This window comes from Primulina huaijiensis, chromosome 4, assembly GCF_012295235.1.
Source record: "Primulina huaijiensis isolate GDHJ02 chromosome 4, ASM1229523v2, whole genome shotgun sequence".
Taxonomy (NCBI): domain Eukaryota; kingdom Viridiplantae; phylum Streptophyta; class Magnoliopsida; order Lamiales; family Gesneriaceae; genus Primulina; species Primulina huaijiensis.
In genome coordinates, this window is record NC_133309.1 from 5,325,028 (window position 1) to 5,343,935 (window position 18,908).

At 38.9% G+C, this 18,908-nt stretch overlaps 1 protein-coding gene across 1 annotated transcript; it reads left to right on the forward strand.

Annotated features, from left to right (window-relative positions):
• Window positions 1-17,523: 17,523 nt before the first annotated feature.
• LOC140975913 (uncharacterized) lies at window positions 17,524-18,264 on the forward strand. The gene has a single exon (XM_073439843.1). It carries the CDS (start codon window positions 17,582-17,584, stop codon window positions 18,122-18,124), a length of 543 nt encoding a protein of 180 aa, XP_073295944.1. The 5' UTR covers window positions 17,524-17,581; the 3' UTR covers window positions 18,125-18,264.
• Window positions 18,265-18,908: the final 644 nt, after the last annotated feature.

Here is an 18,908-nt window from a genome sequence, read left to right on the forward strand (position 1 = left end):
ATGACCCTTAAAGCATAGACATTTGTGGCCCCGATGATTGGATATAGATTTGGGATTTGACGGCGCTTCGTCTACGCTATCATACGAGTATCCCTTATTGAGGCCGGTGTGCCAGCTCGAGCATTGATTTGATAGCGATTCGATTGATTCTGACATGTGCTCAGTGGATGAGCATTTGACCTGATACCTCCACGACATACATGCATTGCATATCATATATCATTGTTTAGATATCTATGGTATATACTGTGGTTGCTTCAGACTGAGCTTTGCTCACCCAGATGGGGCTGTTGTTGTCTTTGTGTGTGGACAATGACAGGTACTCTAGGATATCAGGAGACCGGAGATGGTACTTCTGGAGGGAGTCACAGTTTGAGCTGATGTTTATGTTTTTCCTAGTATATATATATGTATCTATATACCGGGGCATGTTCCGAGGATATGATTTCTTGTTGTATGAGTTGTTTTGATCATGTGTGGGCAGATTTTATGATGTGAGATGAAATACTATTTTTAGTATTCAAATTATAGAAGAGATAATTTGGGCTCGTTGTAAACAAAATTGAAACCCGTTTTCCGCTGTAATTAATTAACCCTAATCAAATTGCATTGTAATAACGATTAGGAGCTAAGGGCCCCACACGGAGTGGTATCAGAGCATAGCTGGGAATGCTCGATTGAGTCTTGTGTACACTTGAATAGGAACAAATGAATTGTGCGTATGTGTTTGATTTATTTGTATTACTTGCTCTTACTTGATTTGATTTGAGTACGTATCTGATGAGATTGATGATATGAGATGGTGATGATGTGAAATTGATATGAAATGTGATATTCATCATTTGATTTGTAGATGGATCCTACAAATGAAACTGCGAGTAGAAGTACTAAGAGAATAGTTGGACAATTTGAAGGGTTGTCCATGGATGTGGTAATGGCTCGCTTTCAGGATTTAAAACCACCGAGGTTCTTTGGCACTGAGAGTGCAGAAAGAGCAGAGGCCTGTTTGAAAGATATCGAGCACTTGTTTACTATCGTTGAATATTCCAAGGCTCGGAGATTGAAACTTGCTTTGTATCAGCTGAAAGATCGAGCTAAATCTTGGTGGGAAGCCGCTGAGATTGGATTGAAAGAGGCCGGGATTGAAGTCACATGGGATGTCTTCAAGACCCAGTTTTTAGAGCAGTATTCTCCTCCTTCTTATTATACTGCTCAGGAGAATGAATTCAATAGTCTGCAGCAGGGAACGATGACTGTTGCGGAATATGCTTCTAAATTTTCTACACTGTTGAAGTATGCACCTCACGTAGCTGGGAATGCGAAGGCAAAATATAACAGGTTTGTAAATGGTTTACATCCTGCTTTATATACTTTTGTTGTTTCTGGATTTCCTACCATCTACGCAGAGGCAGTTGAACGAGCCAAGGCAGCTGAGGCTAGACTCAGGCGAGGAGGTCCACAGTATACTCCTCCACCACCAGTGTCAGCTCAGCAGCCTGCATTGCGTCCAAGGGGTAAAAAGTTCAAGAAGACTGGTTCTGTTTCTTCGTCTTCTTCGAGTTCGAGTGGATCCCAGAGAGGGAGTCCTGTGATTGCTCATTACTGTAGTCATTGTGGGGGTAAACATACTATCGAGCAGTGTCGAGGTATGTTTGGTACTTGTTATCAGTGTGGGCAGGAAGGTCATTTCTCTCGAGTATGTCCGAACAGGGGTACGACTTCTTCTCAACCCCAGCCAGGATTTAGAGGTGGCCCTAGCATGATGAGACCTGCTGTTCCTGTTCCATCTTTTCAGCAGTCGAGTGTCCCACGATATCAAGGACAAGGTGGTCAGACTTCCTAGGTTCCTCCTCAAGTTCGAGTGTATGCTATGACTGAGGATCAGGAGAAAGAAGCTCCTGGTGGTGTGATTGTAGGTATTTGCATGCTTTGCGATTATCCTGCACGTGTTTTATTTGATACAGGAGCATCTCATTCATTCATATCTCATGCATTTGTTGCATCTCACGATATTGAGTGTACCCCGTTGTATGATACTTTGTCGATAGCCACGCCAGCAGGGAAGATTATTTTGTCTGAGAAAGTTGTGCAAAATTGTGTATTGATATATGAGGATAATGTGATATTCTTGAATTTGATTGTCCTTCCAATGCACGACTTTGATTGTATTGTTGGCATGGATATCTTGATGAAAAATCGAGCTACTGTTGATTGTTGCCATGGAGTGGTTCGATTTAGACCTATTGATGGACCCAAGTGGAATTTTTATGGCAAGGGTTCCCAAGCCAAAAATTCCATTGGTATCTTCCTTGGAAATGTCCCGATTGTTGACTAGCGGAGATGAGGGTTATCTTATCTACGCTATTGATATTTCGAAGAAGGAGTCTTCTTTATCTGATATTCCTGTTGCGAAAGAATTCCCGGATGTATTTCCCGATGAGATTCCTGATTTTCCTCCTCATCGAGAAGTTGAGTTTAGTATTGATCTTGTACCGGGAACTGCGCCTATTTCGAAAGCTCCTTATCGCATGGCACCATTGGAATTGAAAGAATTGAAAGAACAATTACAGGATCTTCTCGATAAGGGATATATTCGACCGAGTGTATCATCTTGGGGAGCTCCAGTCTTATTTGTTCGGAAAAAAGATGGTACTATGCGAATGTGTATCGATTATAGGCAACTGAATCGGGCTACTGTGAAAAACAAGTACCCACTTCCTCGTATTGATGATTTATTTGATCAGCTTCAGGGTACTTCTGTTTACTCTAAGATTGATCTTCGATCTGGTTATCATCAAGTACGTTTTCGAGACGAAGATGTGCCTAAAACTGCTTTTCGTACGAGGTATGGCCATTATGAATTTTTGGTTATGCCTTTCGGTCTCACAAATGCTCCTGCCGTATTTATGGATTTAATGAATCGTGTCTTTCGAGATTATCTTGACCGATTCGTTATTGTATTTATTGATGATATTCTCGTGTATTCGAAATCGAAAAAGGAGCATGCTGAACATTTGAGACCGGTACTTCAAACTCTTCGTACTAGTCATTTATATGCTAAATTGTCCAAATGTGAATTTTGGATGGATCGAGTAGTATTTTTGGGCCACGTCATTTCGAGACATGGCATATCTGTTGATCCTGTTAAGGTTGAAGTTGTATTGAATTGGCCGAGACCTACGAATGTTCCTGAGATTCGTAGCTTCATGGGTTTGGCTGGTTATTATCGTCGTTTCATTGAAGGATTTTCGAAAATAGCTAAACCTATTACTAAACTGACACAGAAGAATCAGCGATTCATTTGGTCAGAGGAATGTGAAGCTAGTTTTCTTGAATTGAAGACGAGATTGACCACAGCACCTGTGCTTACTATTCCCTCAGGTACCGGAGGATTTGTAGTGTGTACAGATGCGTCTGGTAAAGGTTTGGGCTGTGTTCTGATGCAACATGGCAAGGTGATTGCTTAGGCGTTTCGTCAATTGAAATCTCATGAAACTCGTTATCCTGTTCATGATCTTGAATTGGCTGCCATTGTGTTTGCTTTGAAGATTTGGCGCCATTATTTGTACGGATAAAAGTTTATTATTTATTCGGACCATAAGAGTCTGAAGTATCTCTTTTCTCAATCTGATTTGAATATGAGGCAACGCAGATGGATGGATCTCTTGAAGGACTTTGACTGTGAGATTCAATATCACCCGGGATCGGTGAATGTTACTGCGGATGCCCTTAGTCGTGTTCATGATTATGTTTTAGCTTTTGTCAGTGTCGCCATGGTACATGAGGATATATGTACTTCTGGCTGAACTTTTCACTCGAATTGGAATTCTGTCACTGTTTCAGCATTGCAAATTGAGCCGAGTTTGATATCAAAAATACGAAAGGCCCAACGAAGCGATGCTCATATTCAGAAGTCGAAAGAACTTGTATTTGCAGGACATCAGTCTGGATTTCAGATTTCTTCTGATGGTTCTTTACGACTGAATGGTCGGCTGGTAGTTCTTGATAATTCTGATTTGAAATCTGCCCTTCTTCGAGAAGCACATTGTAACAAATACAGTATCCACCCTGGAGGTCGAAAGATGTATTTGACATTGAGACCTCAATTCTGGTGGAGACGTATGAAGAAGGACATTGCTGAGTTTATTTCGAAATGCTTGGTCTGCCAGCAAGTGAAATCCGAGAGAATGAAACCTGGAGGATTACTCCATAGTCTCGAAATCCCGAAATGGAATTGGGAACATATTGCTATGGACTTTGTGACTCATTTACCTCGTTCGCCCAAGGGCTGTGATGCTATTTGGGTCATTATTGATCGGCTTTCGAAATCTGAGCATTTTATTCCGTATGAACGGACTTATCCTTATAAGAGAATGGCCCGTTTATACATTGAGAATATTGTGAGACTGCACGGTGTTCCAGTCTCAATTGTATCTGATCGTGATCCCAGGTTTGCTTCTAAATTCTGGGGTAGTTTTCAGGAAGCGATGAGTACGCGTTTGGCTATGAGTACTGCTTATCATCCTCAAACTGATGGCCAAACTGAGCGTACGATTCAGACGTTAGAGGATATGCTGCGTGCTGTTGTGATGGACTTTAGAATGGGACGGCAAGATGCCTTACCATTGGTTGAATTTTCTTATAATAATAGCTTTCAGACGAGTATCGGTATGGCACCGTTTGAAGCTCTATATGGGAGACGGTGTAGATCACTGTTATTCTGGGATGAAATTGGTGAAAGACAATTGACTGGACCTGAAATGATACAGGAAATGAATGATAAGGTTCAGTTGATTCGACAGCGGATGAAAGCCGCTCAGGATCGTCAAACGAGTTATGCGAATAAACGAAGACGACCCTTAGAATTCCATAAAGGTGATAAAGTGTTTTTGAAAAAATCTCCCTTTAGAGGCACCGTTCGATTTGGCATGCGAGGGAAGTTATCTCCTCGATATATTGGTCCATACGAGATCCTTGATCGAGTTGGAGATCTTGCTTATCGATTGGCATTGCCACCAGCTCTAGCTGCTATTCACGATGTGTTTCATGTTTCTATGCTGAGGAAGTATGAACCAGATCAATCACATGTACTTGCACCTGATGAGGTTGAACTTGATCCTTCTCTTTCCTATGTTGAACAACCTGTTCGTATTATGGATCGAAATGAAAAGATATTGCGAAATAAATCGATTCCTCTAGTTCGAGTGCAATGGACACGACATGGTGTAGAAGAGTCGACGTGGGAGTTAGAAAGCAAGATGCGAGATTCGTATCCGCACTTGTTTGATACTATTCCACCTGTTCCATTGTATTCTATGTATTCTGATCCTTTTACTGATTTTAGTTTTGATATGTACTACAACTGGTGACATATATATGTTTGCCAATGTTATGTATATAGAGATGTTTGAGATTTCGAGGACGAAATCTTTTAAGAGGGGGAGAAATGTAAGGACCGTGTATCGTATTATCTTAAATCCTGTGTGATTATCGATAATTTATGAAATTGTCATGTGATTATGTAGTTGATGTATATCCTGACAAGGGAAATTGAGAAAATGAATATTGAATATGAATTGACGTTGTAAGAGCTCGAGTGGAAAAGCCGGACGCCAATATAATACCAAAATCAATATTTGGATAGAACATGTGGCGCCCGAGCGGTAGAAAATGACCGCCCGAGCGCCAGTGTGGAATAAGGGATGTTCTCGGACAGAACATGCCGCGCCCGAGCGGTAGTTTTTGACCGCCCGAGCGCGGTGCAAGTGACACTCGAGGGCAGAACATCTCGCGCTCGGGCGCAAGAATTCTACCGCCCTAGCGCCGAAGCGGTGGATTGATAAGAACGAGGTTCTTCCTCTTTTTTTTTCTTTTTTTCTTTCACGGCAGCTTCGAGAGACACGAGAGATTTCGATTTTCTTTCGTCCGAATCGACTTTGAAACGCTGTCTAAACGCGAAACAAACTATATATTTGTGATCGTCGCGTCTAGGGCTTCTGACTGAGGTAATTTTCTTCTAGTTTCAGCAGCTCTAAATATCAAAGTGCTGGAATAGCGTGTATTTGAAGTTGAATTTCTTATATGTAGTAGAATAACCGACAAGAAACTCATATTCGAAGGCGGAATTGAATTATATTATGATTTGAATTTGATATGAATTTTTGAAGTTTCAAATAATATTTGAAACTCATATTAATGATTTTTGATTAGGTTATTGATTGGAATGAGTATGTTATTGATGTAGATAAAGTATTATACCTATATCTTCAGGCTACATCAACTGGAACGAAGAATTGAGGTATGTTGCGACCGGGTAACATACGACAGGTATCTGTATCATATGATATATGTTTGATTGATTTGATTGATTGGATTGAGAATACATGTCTATATGCCTTATTTGTTGAGTTTATGTGGCATACATGACATGCACGTTGAGCTATGATCCTTGGATACCCTGATATGATTTGATTTGATTCTGGGGTTTGTGAACACAATGCTATGTTGGTATTAAATGACCCTTAAAGCATAGACATTTGTGGCCCCGATGATTGGATATGAGATTTGGGATTTGACGGCGCTTCGTCGACGCTATCATACGAGTATCCCTTATTGAGGTCGGTGTGCCAGCTCGAGCATTGATTTGATAGAGATTCGATTGATTCTGACATGTGCTCAGTGGATGAGCATTTGACCTGATACCTCCACGACATACATGCATTGCATATCATATATCATTGTTTAGATATCTATGGTATATATTGTGGTTGCTTCAGACTGAGCTTTGCTCACCCAGATGGGGCTGTTGTTGTCTTTGTGTGTGGACAATGACAGGTACTCCAGGATATCAGGAGACCAGAGATGGTACTTCTGGAGGGAGTCACAGTTTGAGCTGATGTTTATGTTTTTCCCAGTATATATATATGTATCTATATACCGAGGCATGTCCCGAGGATATGATTTCTTGTTGTATGAGTTGTTTTGATCATGTGTGGGCAGATTTTATGATGTGAGATGAAATACTATTTTTAGTATTCAAATTATAGAAGAGATAATTTAGGCTCATTGTAAAGAAAATTGAAACCCGTTTTCCGCTGTAATTAATTAACCCTAATCAAATTGCATTGTAATAACGATTAGGAGCTAAGGGCCCCACAAATTTTGTTTTTAACTCTTGGAAACTGTGATCACATGATTCATTCCATATGAATTTCACATTATTTTGTGTTAACGCAGTCAAAGGCAATGCTATCTTAGAAAATCCCGCTATAAACTGACTGTAGTAACTAGCTAGCCCAAGAAAACTACGTACCTCGGTAACAGTGGTAGGTCGTAGTCAGTTATTAATAGTTTCAATCTTACTTGGATCAACTGATATGCCTTCTTTTGAAATGATATGACCCAAGAATGATACTTGTTCAAGCCAAAATTCGCATTTTTTCCATTTGGCATATAATTGTTTATCTTTCAAAGTTTGCAAAACTAATTTCAGATGTTCTCGATGCTCCTATGTAGTTCGTGAGTAGATAAGAATATCATCTATAAACACAATCACGAACTTGTCTAAAAATGGCTTGAAATTTCTATTCATTAAATCCATAAAAACAGCTGGTGCATTCGTTAGTCCAAATGGCATTACAAGAAATTCATAATGCTTATACCTCGTTCGGAAGGCAGTCTTTGAGATATCATCTGATTTCACTTTTAGTTGATGATAGCCTGATCGTAAATCAATCTTCGAAAAGATGGCAGTTCCTAGTAATTTATCAAACAAATCATCAATTCTGGGGAGTGGATACTTATTTTTTATTGTCACTTTGTTCAACTCCCGATAATCAATACATAGACGAAAGGTACCGTCTTTCTTCTTCACAAATAAAACAGGTGCACCCCACGGTGAAAAGCTCGGTCTAATAAACCCTTTATCAAGCAACTCCTCTAATTGTTCTTTCAATTCTTTCATTTCTGTAGGAGCTAATCGATAAAGAGTATTTGAGATCAACTGAGTTCCTGCCACAATATAAATTACAAATTCGATCTCTCTATCTGGAGGTAAGCCTGTTACATCATCAGGAAATACTTCTAGAAACTCATACACAACATATGTATCTTTTAGGTCACGAATCGATGGTCAATAACTAAAACAGATGCTAAATATCCTTGACACTCCTTCTGTAATAATCTACAAGCCTACATACAAGAGATTATCTGAAGAGGTGAGGATATACCTGCACTTGCTACTGCGAATGGTTCAACTCCTATTGGTGCAAACTTGATCATCTTTATGTCACTATCAATAGTAACTCTGTACTTCGAGAGCCAATCCATTCTCAATATCACATCAAAATCGGTCATCCTCAGAACTATCAATTCAGCTTACATCTGATGGCCTTGGATATATATTGGACACCCTCGCACAATCTGATCTGTCTGTAATTCTTGCCCGGAAGGTAAGGCTATGGCGAGTTGTGACTCTGTTGTACTTGCTGTAATGCCCAGTCTCCTTACAAACGATTCCAAAATAAAGGAATGCGTGGCTCCTGAATCTAGTAAAACAAGAGAAGTGAGACCAGAAATCAAGAACATACCAGTGATCATCGATGTATCCGCATCCATTTCTTCTTTAGTCATAGAGAAAAGGCGTCCCTGTACTTTCTCATAACTCCCTGGAAAATTCCTGGCGAGATGTTCTGGCTTTTTGCAACGATAACATACATTGTAATCCTACATACATTCCTCGCCGTGAAGTTTGCCACATTTATGACAAGGTGGTCTGTCCTGTTCTTTACGTGGAGGAGGACCCTTGCCACGTGGTTCCTCTTGTCGAGTACCTCTGCTATCGGTCTTTTTGCCTTGTCTTGTTCCTTGGCTCTTTTGAAAGTACTACTATCTTCGTTGTTGTCTATCTCTGTCAATGTCTTGTTCATCCTGTTCTGCCATAAATGCTCTTTCTACTATCTCTCCATATGTAATAACCTTTGATTACCGTACATCTCTTTTGATTTCAGAGCGAAGTCCCCGCATGAAATGTTCGCCCTTACTTGTGTCATCATGTGCAATATATGGTACATATTGGACTCCAGCCTCGAATTTTTGTATATATTCAGTCATTGACATGGTTCCTTGCTTCAATTCAGAAAATCACTGGCTTTCTTGGCTCGTACATCTTTATTAAAATATTTGTTGTAAAACACAGTTTTGAAAGTTCCCCATGTCAATGGTCCAACCGGTAATGCCACCCTTGCACTCTCCCACCATATCCTTGCATGCTTTGTTAATAAAAAGATGGCACAAGTTACTTTTTCAGCATCATCCATATGAAGGTAGGAGAAGATGGACTCCAATGATTTAATCCATTCTTCTGCTACTGCAGGATCGGTACTTCCCATGAATTCAGGGGGATTCAAACGTCAAAAACGATCATATACGTCTGTCTGAACAGGCACATGTCTGTGTACTATGGCTTGTGCTTGTGCCTGTTCATGAGTAGTCTGTTGCATCTCCAGTAGCTGCTGTATTTGTTCACCATGGACTTTTGCTTGTTGTTGGAGTAATTGAGCGAAGTCATCTACAGGTCGTGGCGCACTACCTTCACCTTCGACTGCTTGGGCCTTGCCCTTAGATGACTCTCCTTCATGTACTTTACGTTTCGGTGGCATGGTCTTTTATCTTAACCTACATATAGGTCACGTAGAAACACATAACTTATCATAAACTATGGGATACAAAGATACTTACTTGCCGAGATCCCCATGTATGGATGAAGTGCAGTGTCTTCCCTGTCGAAGAACTGTGGGCTCTGATACCATAAAATTTGTCACACCCTTACTCTATACTTAGCATAATTAACATAATCAAATAAAGGTTTGAATGATATAACTATAGTATGAAGCAAATCAAACAAGAGGCATCACTTTGACCGTTTATAAAAATTTTGGCATGATGTCCCTATATTTTGTATACACCAAAAACTCAAGCAATACTATTTATACACACTTATAAACTTATTCTCATATACAAACATACTTTGTATCATCATACATAACATGGAACTTGTTTCAAACCCTGACATAAAATTTACTAAAACACATATGCGGAAGCTATACAATAAGATATCCCGGTTCTTGTCGAGGTAAGGCACATCACAAGCATCCATTGGCGAACCGGCATCCTACGTCTCTTCACAACCTGATCCTGTAATACATGAGCTACGTGAGTTTATAAAACTCAATAAGTTGGCACTTGTATGTATCAATATGAGTCGAAGGAACATACATATCAAGTCGTGACAACAATGAATCTTTAAACCATGTCAGATCATAGCATATATTCATGTTCATTTTTGTACTTGAGCCTCATTAGTTGACCTGTACTACCGTGCTTGCTTTATTATATAGCTACTACTGTGTTGGACGTCAGGGAGCAACCTTTGGCAACCCCACGCCCCATGAACATATATTGGCCAATAGCTTTGGTGGACTTAAAACCACCCATGATGTCAACAAGCTCTATATCATGTAAAAATCAGTCCTTTTCTTTTCATGTTCCTGTTCATGTTCATGACATAGCACCCATATTCAATATTCATGAGTTTCTTTCATATTTAATACATAACAATATAATATGATGCTATGTTTTCATCAATAAACATACTAACAATGTACATATAACAATAGAAAATGAGAAGCATTTGAAATTCATAATATTACTCATGTATTACTTCAAGAACATGTCAACTTACTGTCCAAGCGTACGAATACTTGTTTGAGACGATGTTTTTTGCTCCTATATTGTCAAATATATCAATAATTCAGTCACTATTGCTTATACTAGGTGAAAGTTACCCCTTTACATGTAGAACAAGCAAAAGAGAAGAAAACTTACACCCTTAGGAAGTTCTTGTCATAGAGAACTTAATTCTAACTTCAAAATGATGAAAGGAATGAAGAAGGGAGCGTTTGGGAGGAAGTTTTCTAGGTTTGCTTCGTGTTCTTGCTGAAGAAGAAGGTAAGAATGGGAAAATTGCTTAGAAAAGTCGATCCTTATCTTTTTATACACTGCTGGGCGCATATGCGCGACTTTCTGTGCGAATATGTGCGGCCCGTTGTGCCCACCCGGCGCATATGCGCGAGTTCTAGCGCATATGCGCACCACATTCTGTCAAAAAACTCATTTCTAACTTCCGAATTAGCAAATGTGGTGAACATTAAAGTTGTAGCCCTATGTGTTTTCTTGCATATCCAATTAGCCTCATGTCATTTGAAGGTATAAGTAAAAAGTTATGCTCATTCTCCCAACATGTGTCAGTACAGGAACAACGATACACATAACACACTTCGGGCCACTTTTGGCTCGTCTTCCCTAATGATTTGAACAAAACTCAAAACATAAAAGTTGTAGCATTATATCTTAGCTTTTTAATCGCCTAACACAATTTGGATCAAGATTCTAATCAGTATGCTAAAGCTCGTAAAACCTACAACAATTCCATCTCATTTCCTATCAACTTCCTTACCCTACTACTACCTACACATCTTACTATCACTATTTTAACACATATTCATTCTCAATACATCAGGGACAATATAAAAATAATGTTCAATCTCAATATCGATACCTCAATCAACATGTAAAACATAATGAGGCAAATAACTACATAATAAACGACATAAATGTATTATTATCATTCGTACGAGTAACCGGGCATTACAATATCTCCGCTCACTCTCTTCTCCTCCCTCCTCGCCTTCTTTTTATCCACCCTGAGTGCTTCCACGTAACACTTTCTAGAAGAGGGCTGATCTCCCCAGACCTCTCTTACTTGGTTTCCCACTCGGAATTTTATCTTTTGATGATAGGTGGATGCTACGGCTTTCAATTCTTTCATGGCCGGCCGCCCCAAAATAATATTGTATGATGACGGGGCATCCACAATAGTGAAAGTGGTCATGACAGTCTTTTTTAGCTCCCTGGTGCCCAGAGTCAAGGGCAAGATAATCTCTCCCTCCAGGTAGGCAGCATGGCCAGCAAAGCCAAAAAGTGCAGTTTCCACTGTCTCCAACTTATACCTTTGCAAATCCATCTGTATGAGAGCTTCCTTGAAAATAACATTTACAGAACTGCCCGAATCGACAAAAACCTCATGATGTCATAATTTGCTACCCGGGCTTGGATTACCAGAGCGTCATTATGGGGAAGACTAACGCCCTTAAGATCTTCCTGGCCTAAGCTAATAATAGTATCGCTCCTCCTCACTCCCTCAACCTCCATACAATCTCTCCTACTCCTCGAATTCCGAGCCCGATTGGAATCACCATCGGTAGAACCTACAGAGATCATTTTTATTACCCCAAAAATAGGGTTGAGGCCTTCTTTCTCTCGGGCTCCTGATTTCTCCTCTCTTTAGGAGCATTTCTCGAATTTTCTCGGATACTGGGTCCTGGCTGTCGATTTTATCCAAGGTGGCAACCTTGGCCTCTTATTTGGTGGATTATATCCCTGGATAGCAGGCGGGACATAATTTCTATTCAGCATTCGGCAATCCTCCGTGTTATGAAAAAACACTTTATGCAGGGTACAATATCCCTTTTTCTCGGGCCTAGCAGGCTGTGGAGTGCGATCCAGATCTTGCGATCTTTCTGTACTGCATTCTTGAACCTCTCGGTCCCGAGCAATCTTTAAAGGCACATGTTGAGAAAAATGCCCGAGATTGCCCCTCCTCTGCCCTCTCTCCTCGGGTCTGGCCACCCGGTCACCCCTCTCTCTCTTCAAAGCCTCTCTCTTATGTTTCTGAGCCTCCTCCATATTAATGTAATTTTCCGCCCGGGCTAAAAGATCTTAAAAATCTACTGGCGTCCTCTTGGTCAATGATTGAAAAAATTCCCCCTACTTTAGCCCTTGAGTGAATGCAGTAGTCTTTGTTTCAGGGGCATAGGAAGGAACATTCGAAGCAACACTATTAAATCTTCGGATGTAAGCCCTCAAACTTTCTTCCGGGCTCTGCCTTATTTCAAAAAGACTAAAAACAGTCCTTTAGTACTTTTTTCTGCTATTGAAGTGATGTAAAAATATCTTTTGAAAATCATCAAAAGATTGAATGCTCTGAGGAAACAATCCTTCAAACCATCTCTGGGTTGAATTCACCAGAGTAGTTAAGAACACCTTACACTTGATTCGATCCCCATAGCAATGCAGCATGGCCATGTTCTTGAACCGGGCCAAATGCTCCTCAGGTCAGCACTTCCATCATAATCCTTAATTTTTGCAGATTTAAAATGCCCGGGCAGAGGTTCCCGGACAATGACATCAACAAAAGGGCATCTTTTAATGAATACCCGAGTATGATTCCGACTCCCCATTTGCCCCTCCAAAATCCTCATCTTCTGCCTCAATTCTTCCAACTCCTTGGCCACAGTAGGAGACTTAGAACCGGCACTAGACTCTCTCTCCTCCATTCTCACTTCTTCCTCCCCTCACTTCTTGTTGTCGCTCTTGCTCCCCTTCGGACTGTGTAGCAAGATGAGAAGGGGCCCTTCTTGCTATGGCCTTCTCCACTGCATCGGATATAATCCGAGCCAAATCCTCCGGTGGCAAAGCAGTAACAGGTGGAGGTCCTGTGGGAGGAGAACCACCTTTCCCAAAAATAAGTGCATCATCTCCAAGAACCAGAGAAGTATCTTGATTTGTCCTTCTGGTAGGGGCCATGTCTACGTCTTGAGCTCAATTTCCCACGGACGGTGCCAATGATGCGATCCGGGTGAATTGGATGAGAAGGGTTGGTGCAATCCACCGAATAAGATAAGATTTTTGTTAAAGGGAAATGAGCAAGGGATATGGCTTCAACTCTAACCTGCAAATGGGGAAATGAAATCGTGAATGGGTGTCGGAGGGTGTCCAGCGTAGCCACTCTGATTCTTAAGTCAGCAGATGAAAATGGCGATATACGTGAGGATATATGTGAATGAGAAAGGAAAAGATCTTTTTAATGAAAAACATACTTGCTATTTATAGGAGGAAATCTCATGATTACCTTGTTTTCAGTGTCCACTTGTTACTTAGGGTAAGATGGCTGCTCATACCCTATTTCTGACAACTTGTTCTAACATGCCAACCCATGTGGTTCTAACAATAATGATTGTCAAACATAAGGTAGCACATACTGCTGCACTTGAGTGAAATGCTGTTTCCGAGGTAGCTTGGGTAGAAAACCTCCCGGAAGCTTGTATGAAAGCCCGGGCTTCTGATAACCCGAGGAGAAGATGTCCCAGGCATTCACCTGCCCGGCTTCTAACGAACTCCTCCTGTAGATTTACCTTGATTTGGGCTATCCATGTAATAACCCGGGTCAACCATGACCCGGGCTCTTATGGGGGTATCAGTAGTCTAGGAATACATGTTGTATACACAATACTATTAAACAACTACTCTCAATTGGAGTTATCTCTGTTGACTTGTAACGTCGAGGATAATATAACGGATCCTCTAAACAAAATATTGAACAGAAAGTTAGTTGTGAAATCGTCTAGGGGAATGTGGAATAAGCCTGTAGAATAAATTGATGCGAGAGAAAACCAAACGTATGTTGACTGGAGATCCCAAGAACTAGGTTCAAGGGGTAGATCACTGTAAGCGTTATCCCTAGCCCATTCCTTTGATGAAATAGTGAATGTTCAAGATAAGCATACGGCTTTTAATGATTCTGATAAAATCAATGAAGAATCACATATGTGAAAGAGAAGTAAGTTTGCTTCGAAGGAATTGTTAGGCTCAATTCTAGACCCTCTCGCAGAACCAGACGTGTGTTCATGGCCCAAAGGAACACGATCATGAGATCTGAATAGTATTGGGGAGACTCTTGTGTGAAGCATATCTTAATTTACATAAACGACAGAACAGTTCAAGGACATCATGTCTACTAGTGTGCTAGTAAAGCAAATATATTTCACAAGTAGATGTTCAAAGGGTAACACCTATCTATCGTATGAATGATTCAACTGTAATACTTTATCACCAATATTTGTATCAATTTTCATTCATGTGGAGGATTGTTATAAATTTCAAATAAATTTAAAGTTTGAATAAAAATTATGTTTCACGAATATGTGATTATCTTTTGGCTCTTCACATTTTTGAGTTAGTTGTAACTCATGATTGTGGAAGTGTATTTTGACTTTCCATATTCTTGAGTTAATTGGAAGATTAATTGAGTTAATTAATCTTGCATGACTTTTGGTGTGCATTTTGGAGCTTATAAATAGTATGTCTATTTCCTCATTCCATACCTATAAAACCGTTAAATTTCAGTGTTAAAGTGAAGGTACGTTTTCAGTTTGCCGGTGTAGTTACTTGGTGCTAAGTTGCTACAAGGTTTTTTCGTTGTATCCTGAGAAACAGTTCTCCGTCCAGATCCTCGAAGCACCGTCGGAGGGAAAAAATCTGTTTTAAAAATATTGCACTTCGTACAGGTCTCGGTATGATTTACTGTTTTCTTGTTGTTCTTTTATAAATGATATTCATACTTTCAATAGTATGTTTATTTTCATTTAGTACTTTATCTTTACGAGATTGTTTTTGTTCCATACTTATATATTTTTTTATTTCTATAATTTTGTTATTAGCAATTGAATAACATAAACATCATGTGAATGTTTAGTTTAATCATAACACGTCCAAAAAAAATTTGATTATCAAATTAAAATTTTTAAACTCTCGCTTTTTTGAGTACTATTATTTATTATTATCTACATAGACCAAGTCCATTGTCTGAAAAAACCATTTGAAGTTAGGAAAGACTTTGGAAAAGTCTTTGTGATGTTACTTGAATCTACCGAACGTCATTGCTTCCATCTGCGCTTATGTAAATTTCTAGGAATTTCAGGTTCAGATCAGCCCAATCAAATGATGACATATGGCAATAACTGAGTGGAAATGTCAATTATTTGACAGAATATATCGTACAATAAAAGTTAGTTAACATGAGATTATAATTATTTTTTTTATAAGAGATTTAATTATTTTAAATTAAATAATTAAGTATGAAAAAAATATATAAAATATGTTTTTTTTATTAATTTAATGGGAGGGAAATTTTCCCACTAGGGCCAACATTATTTGACCAAAATATGAAATGTAATAGTTTTAAATTACTTGATAGGGTGTGTGCAGATCATTTGGTTGATAACCATTCAATTGAAAAATAAAATTATCCTTGTTTTATGAAAAATCAGTCAATTTAAGTCAATTCTAAACTCCAAAATCTAATACAGAGCAAGAGAAAATAATGGACTCTTTTTTAATGAAAAAAAGGGTGTATTGTAAGACGGTCTCACGAATCTTTATCTGTGAGACGGGTCAACCCTACCGATATTCACAATAAAAAGTAATACTCTTAGCATAAAAAGTAATATTTTTTCATGGATGACCCAAATAAGAGATCCGTCTCACAAAATACGACCCGTGAGACCGTCGCACACAAGTTTTTGCCTTTAATGAAAAGACTGAATAATAAAAATTGCATTGGAAAAAATATAAATAAAAAAAACTAAATTATCTTTCCTTACTAGAAATACAAAAACATATAGATAATAATAAATATTTAAAAAACAGAATAAATATCTATATATCTTCCATGTTTCACTAAATATATGATATAGAACTTATTTAGTGCTTACTATTCAATGCTCGAAACAACTATTCTAAGGCTCTTTAGTGTTGTAAAATAAGTAAAATAACAATGTCACCGGTATGTCGCACTGATTTTCATCCGGTAAATTAGTTATTTTTTGGTCATTTTTTTGTCTCAAACTACTAAATCCATCGAATAAGTTTATTTGACTACGATATTCTTCTAGGTGCCAAATGTGACAAAAATAAAATATATGTTAAACACATTAAATTTAATCTAAACAAAAAAAATTAAAGGAAAAATAAATCAAAACGACCACCTAAAACATATTTCACTCATAATGTTATTAAAACTCGGAAATATTTACGGTTATGGTTAGGGGTTTTATTCCCGATTTTAAAAATTATTAGTTATATATAACATTCTATTAATTTTACGTTTTCCATAATTTTTTTTTATTTTTTACAAAGGTCGTAATTTGTTAAACATATTTTGAATTTCACATAAAATCGTTAATGAAATACTAGGAATTCTTCACTATCTCAGTTACACAGGTGCAATTGCTTCGGACATTCAAAGATTACTGCTCGGACAACATTTAATCACTCTGCGTCATATCCGCCGTTTGGAGAATGTTGTTCCACACACACTTGCTTCGTTTGCTATTTCTTCTCAATCCCCCTTTGTTTGGAGCCATGTGAATTTTCCGTTTTAGTTGGTTGACTTTGTAATAAATGATCTTACTATCTCATAATAAAGTTACAAGCTTTACCATTAAAAAAAAAAGGAATAGAGATTAGTTAGAACATGAGTTTTATAATTAAATTCAAATATATAACATTTTTGCACATGAAAAATAAGAAATAATTGGATATTTCTACGAAATAGCAACCGAAAAATTGCACTCTATAAATAAATATTTTACTCCAATGTCTCTTCCTCCTCTTCTGCCCATATATGGCTATTGGTGAAACCATGTCCAACTACAGCGATTGGAGGCAACTCTACCAGAATAACTTCACAACCACCCAAGTCCAAACCCCGCCAACCAACACCTCCACGGCGGCGGGCACCTACTCTTCCGCCACATCCACTTCAAGAAACAACAACCTGATCCCCGACCAGGGCCGTATCTCGAAGCCCATACGGCGGAGATCCAGGGCCTCACGGCAGACTCCCACCACCCTACTCAACACAGACATCACCAACTTCAGAGCCATGGTCCAGCACTTCACCGGCGGACCCGCCACCAGGCCTCAGCTCCCCGGAGGCGGCGGCTTCACTCAACAGAATCCAGCCGGCGGCGCCGCCTCGGCAGGCGGGTTCTACGTACAGTACCCGAACCAATTACAGCAGCAGCACATGTTCCTGACTTCAGTGAATAGCCGGCAAGATGGGAGTGGAGGCGGCCTCGCTCAGACGAACCAGGCGGCGGCGGCGGCGGCGGCGGGTTCTTCTTCCATGAACGAAGACGGAGATGACGACAGCTACATGATTTGATCGATTTGTGGAAAGAGAGAAAATTTGAAGCTGACTTTTCCTCTCTTTTGGATATTCTTTCTTCGTTTTCACACTTGAAACCTTTGTATCTACCTAGTTCGGCATAGTGCATTGCTTTTTCTTTTTTCTTTTTTTCTTTTTTTTATTTGCTCTTTTAATCAAAATGTTAAATTAAATTCTAGTGTAAAAGTTTTGTTATCTTTTTAATATTTACGTCTTATTGTTTTCGTATACTAATATAGGATCAAGTCGGGTCATATCCATGATTGAAGAAGACGGTCCATAATCGCATCACGATACGTACCATGAATAAACTTTTAGATCACTATTAGAAAAAACACAAAAACTGTTGGTTTAATATAGCATCTGTTTTGGGAAATTACGAGATAAATATGGGTGAATCAAATGACTACGAGAAAAATAGTTGAGGCAAAAGTTATATTATTTTTCCTTAAAACGATATTGTCTCATTCCTGTGCTCATGATTGTTGGCAACTCGTTTATCAAAATACAACGACTACGATTTTAAAATAGTAGCACTAAAAATTTTAGAGCACCAAAAACTTTAATGTCACAAGAATTTAAAAATGTCTAGAACGCTATCAAGATGATGTATAAATTTTCTAATTTCGAATTCTAATCGTTTAACTTAGAAATACAATTACAATAATTTAAATCTGGCAAAACTTGGATTTAAGCGCAAATGCATAAAAACTCAAAACTAGAAGATAGGTCATTGGATTCAGGATTGCTTTGGCAAGACCGATATGTCTAGGAGGTCTTG

Excerpts from the sequence above, each read along its gene's own strand:
- LOC140975913 (XM_073439843.1), top strand. The coding sequence starts at position 17,582 with ATGGCTATTGGTGAAACCATGTCCAACTACAGCGATTGGAGGCAACTC.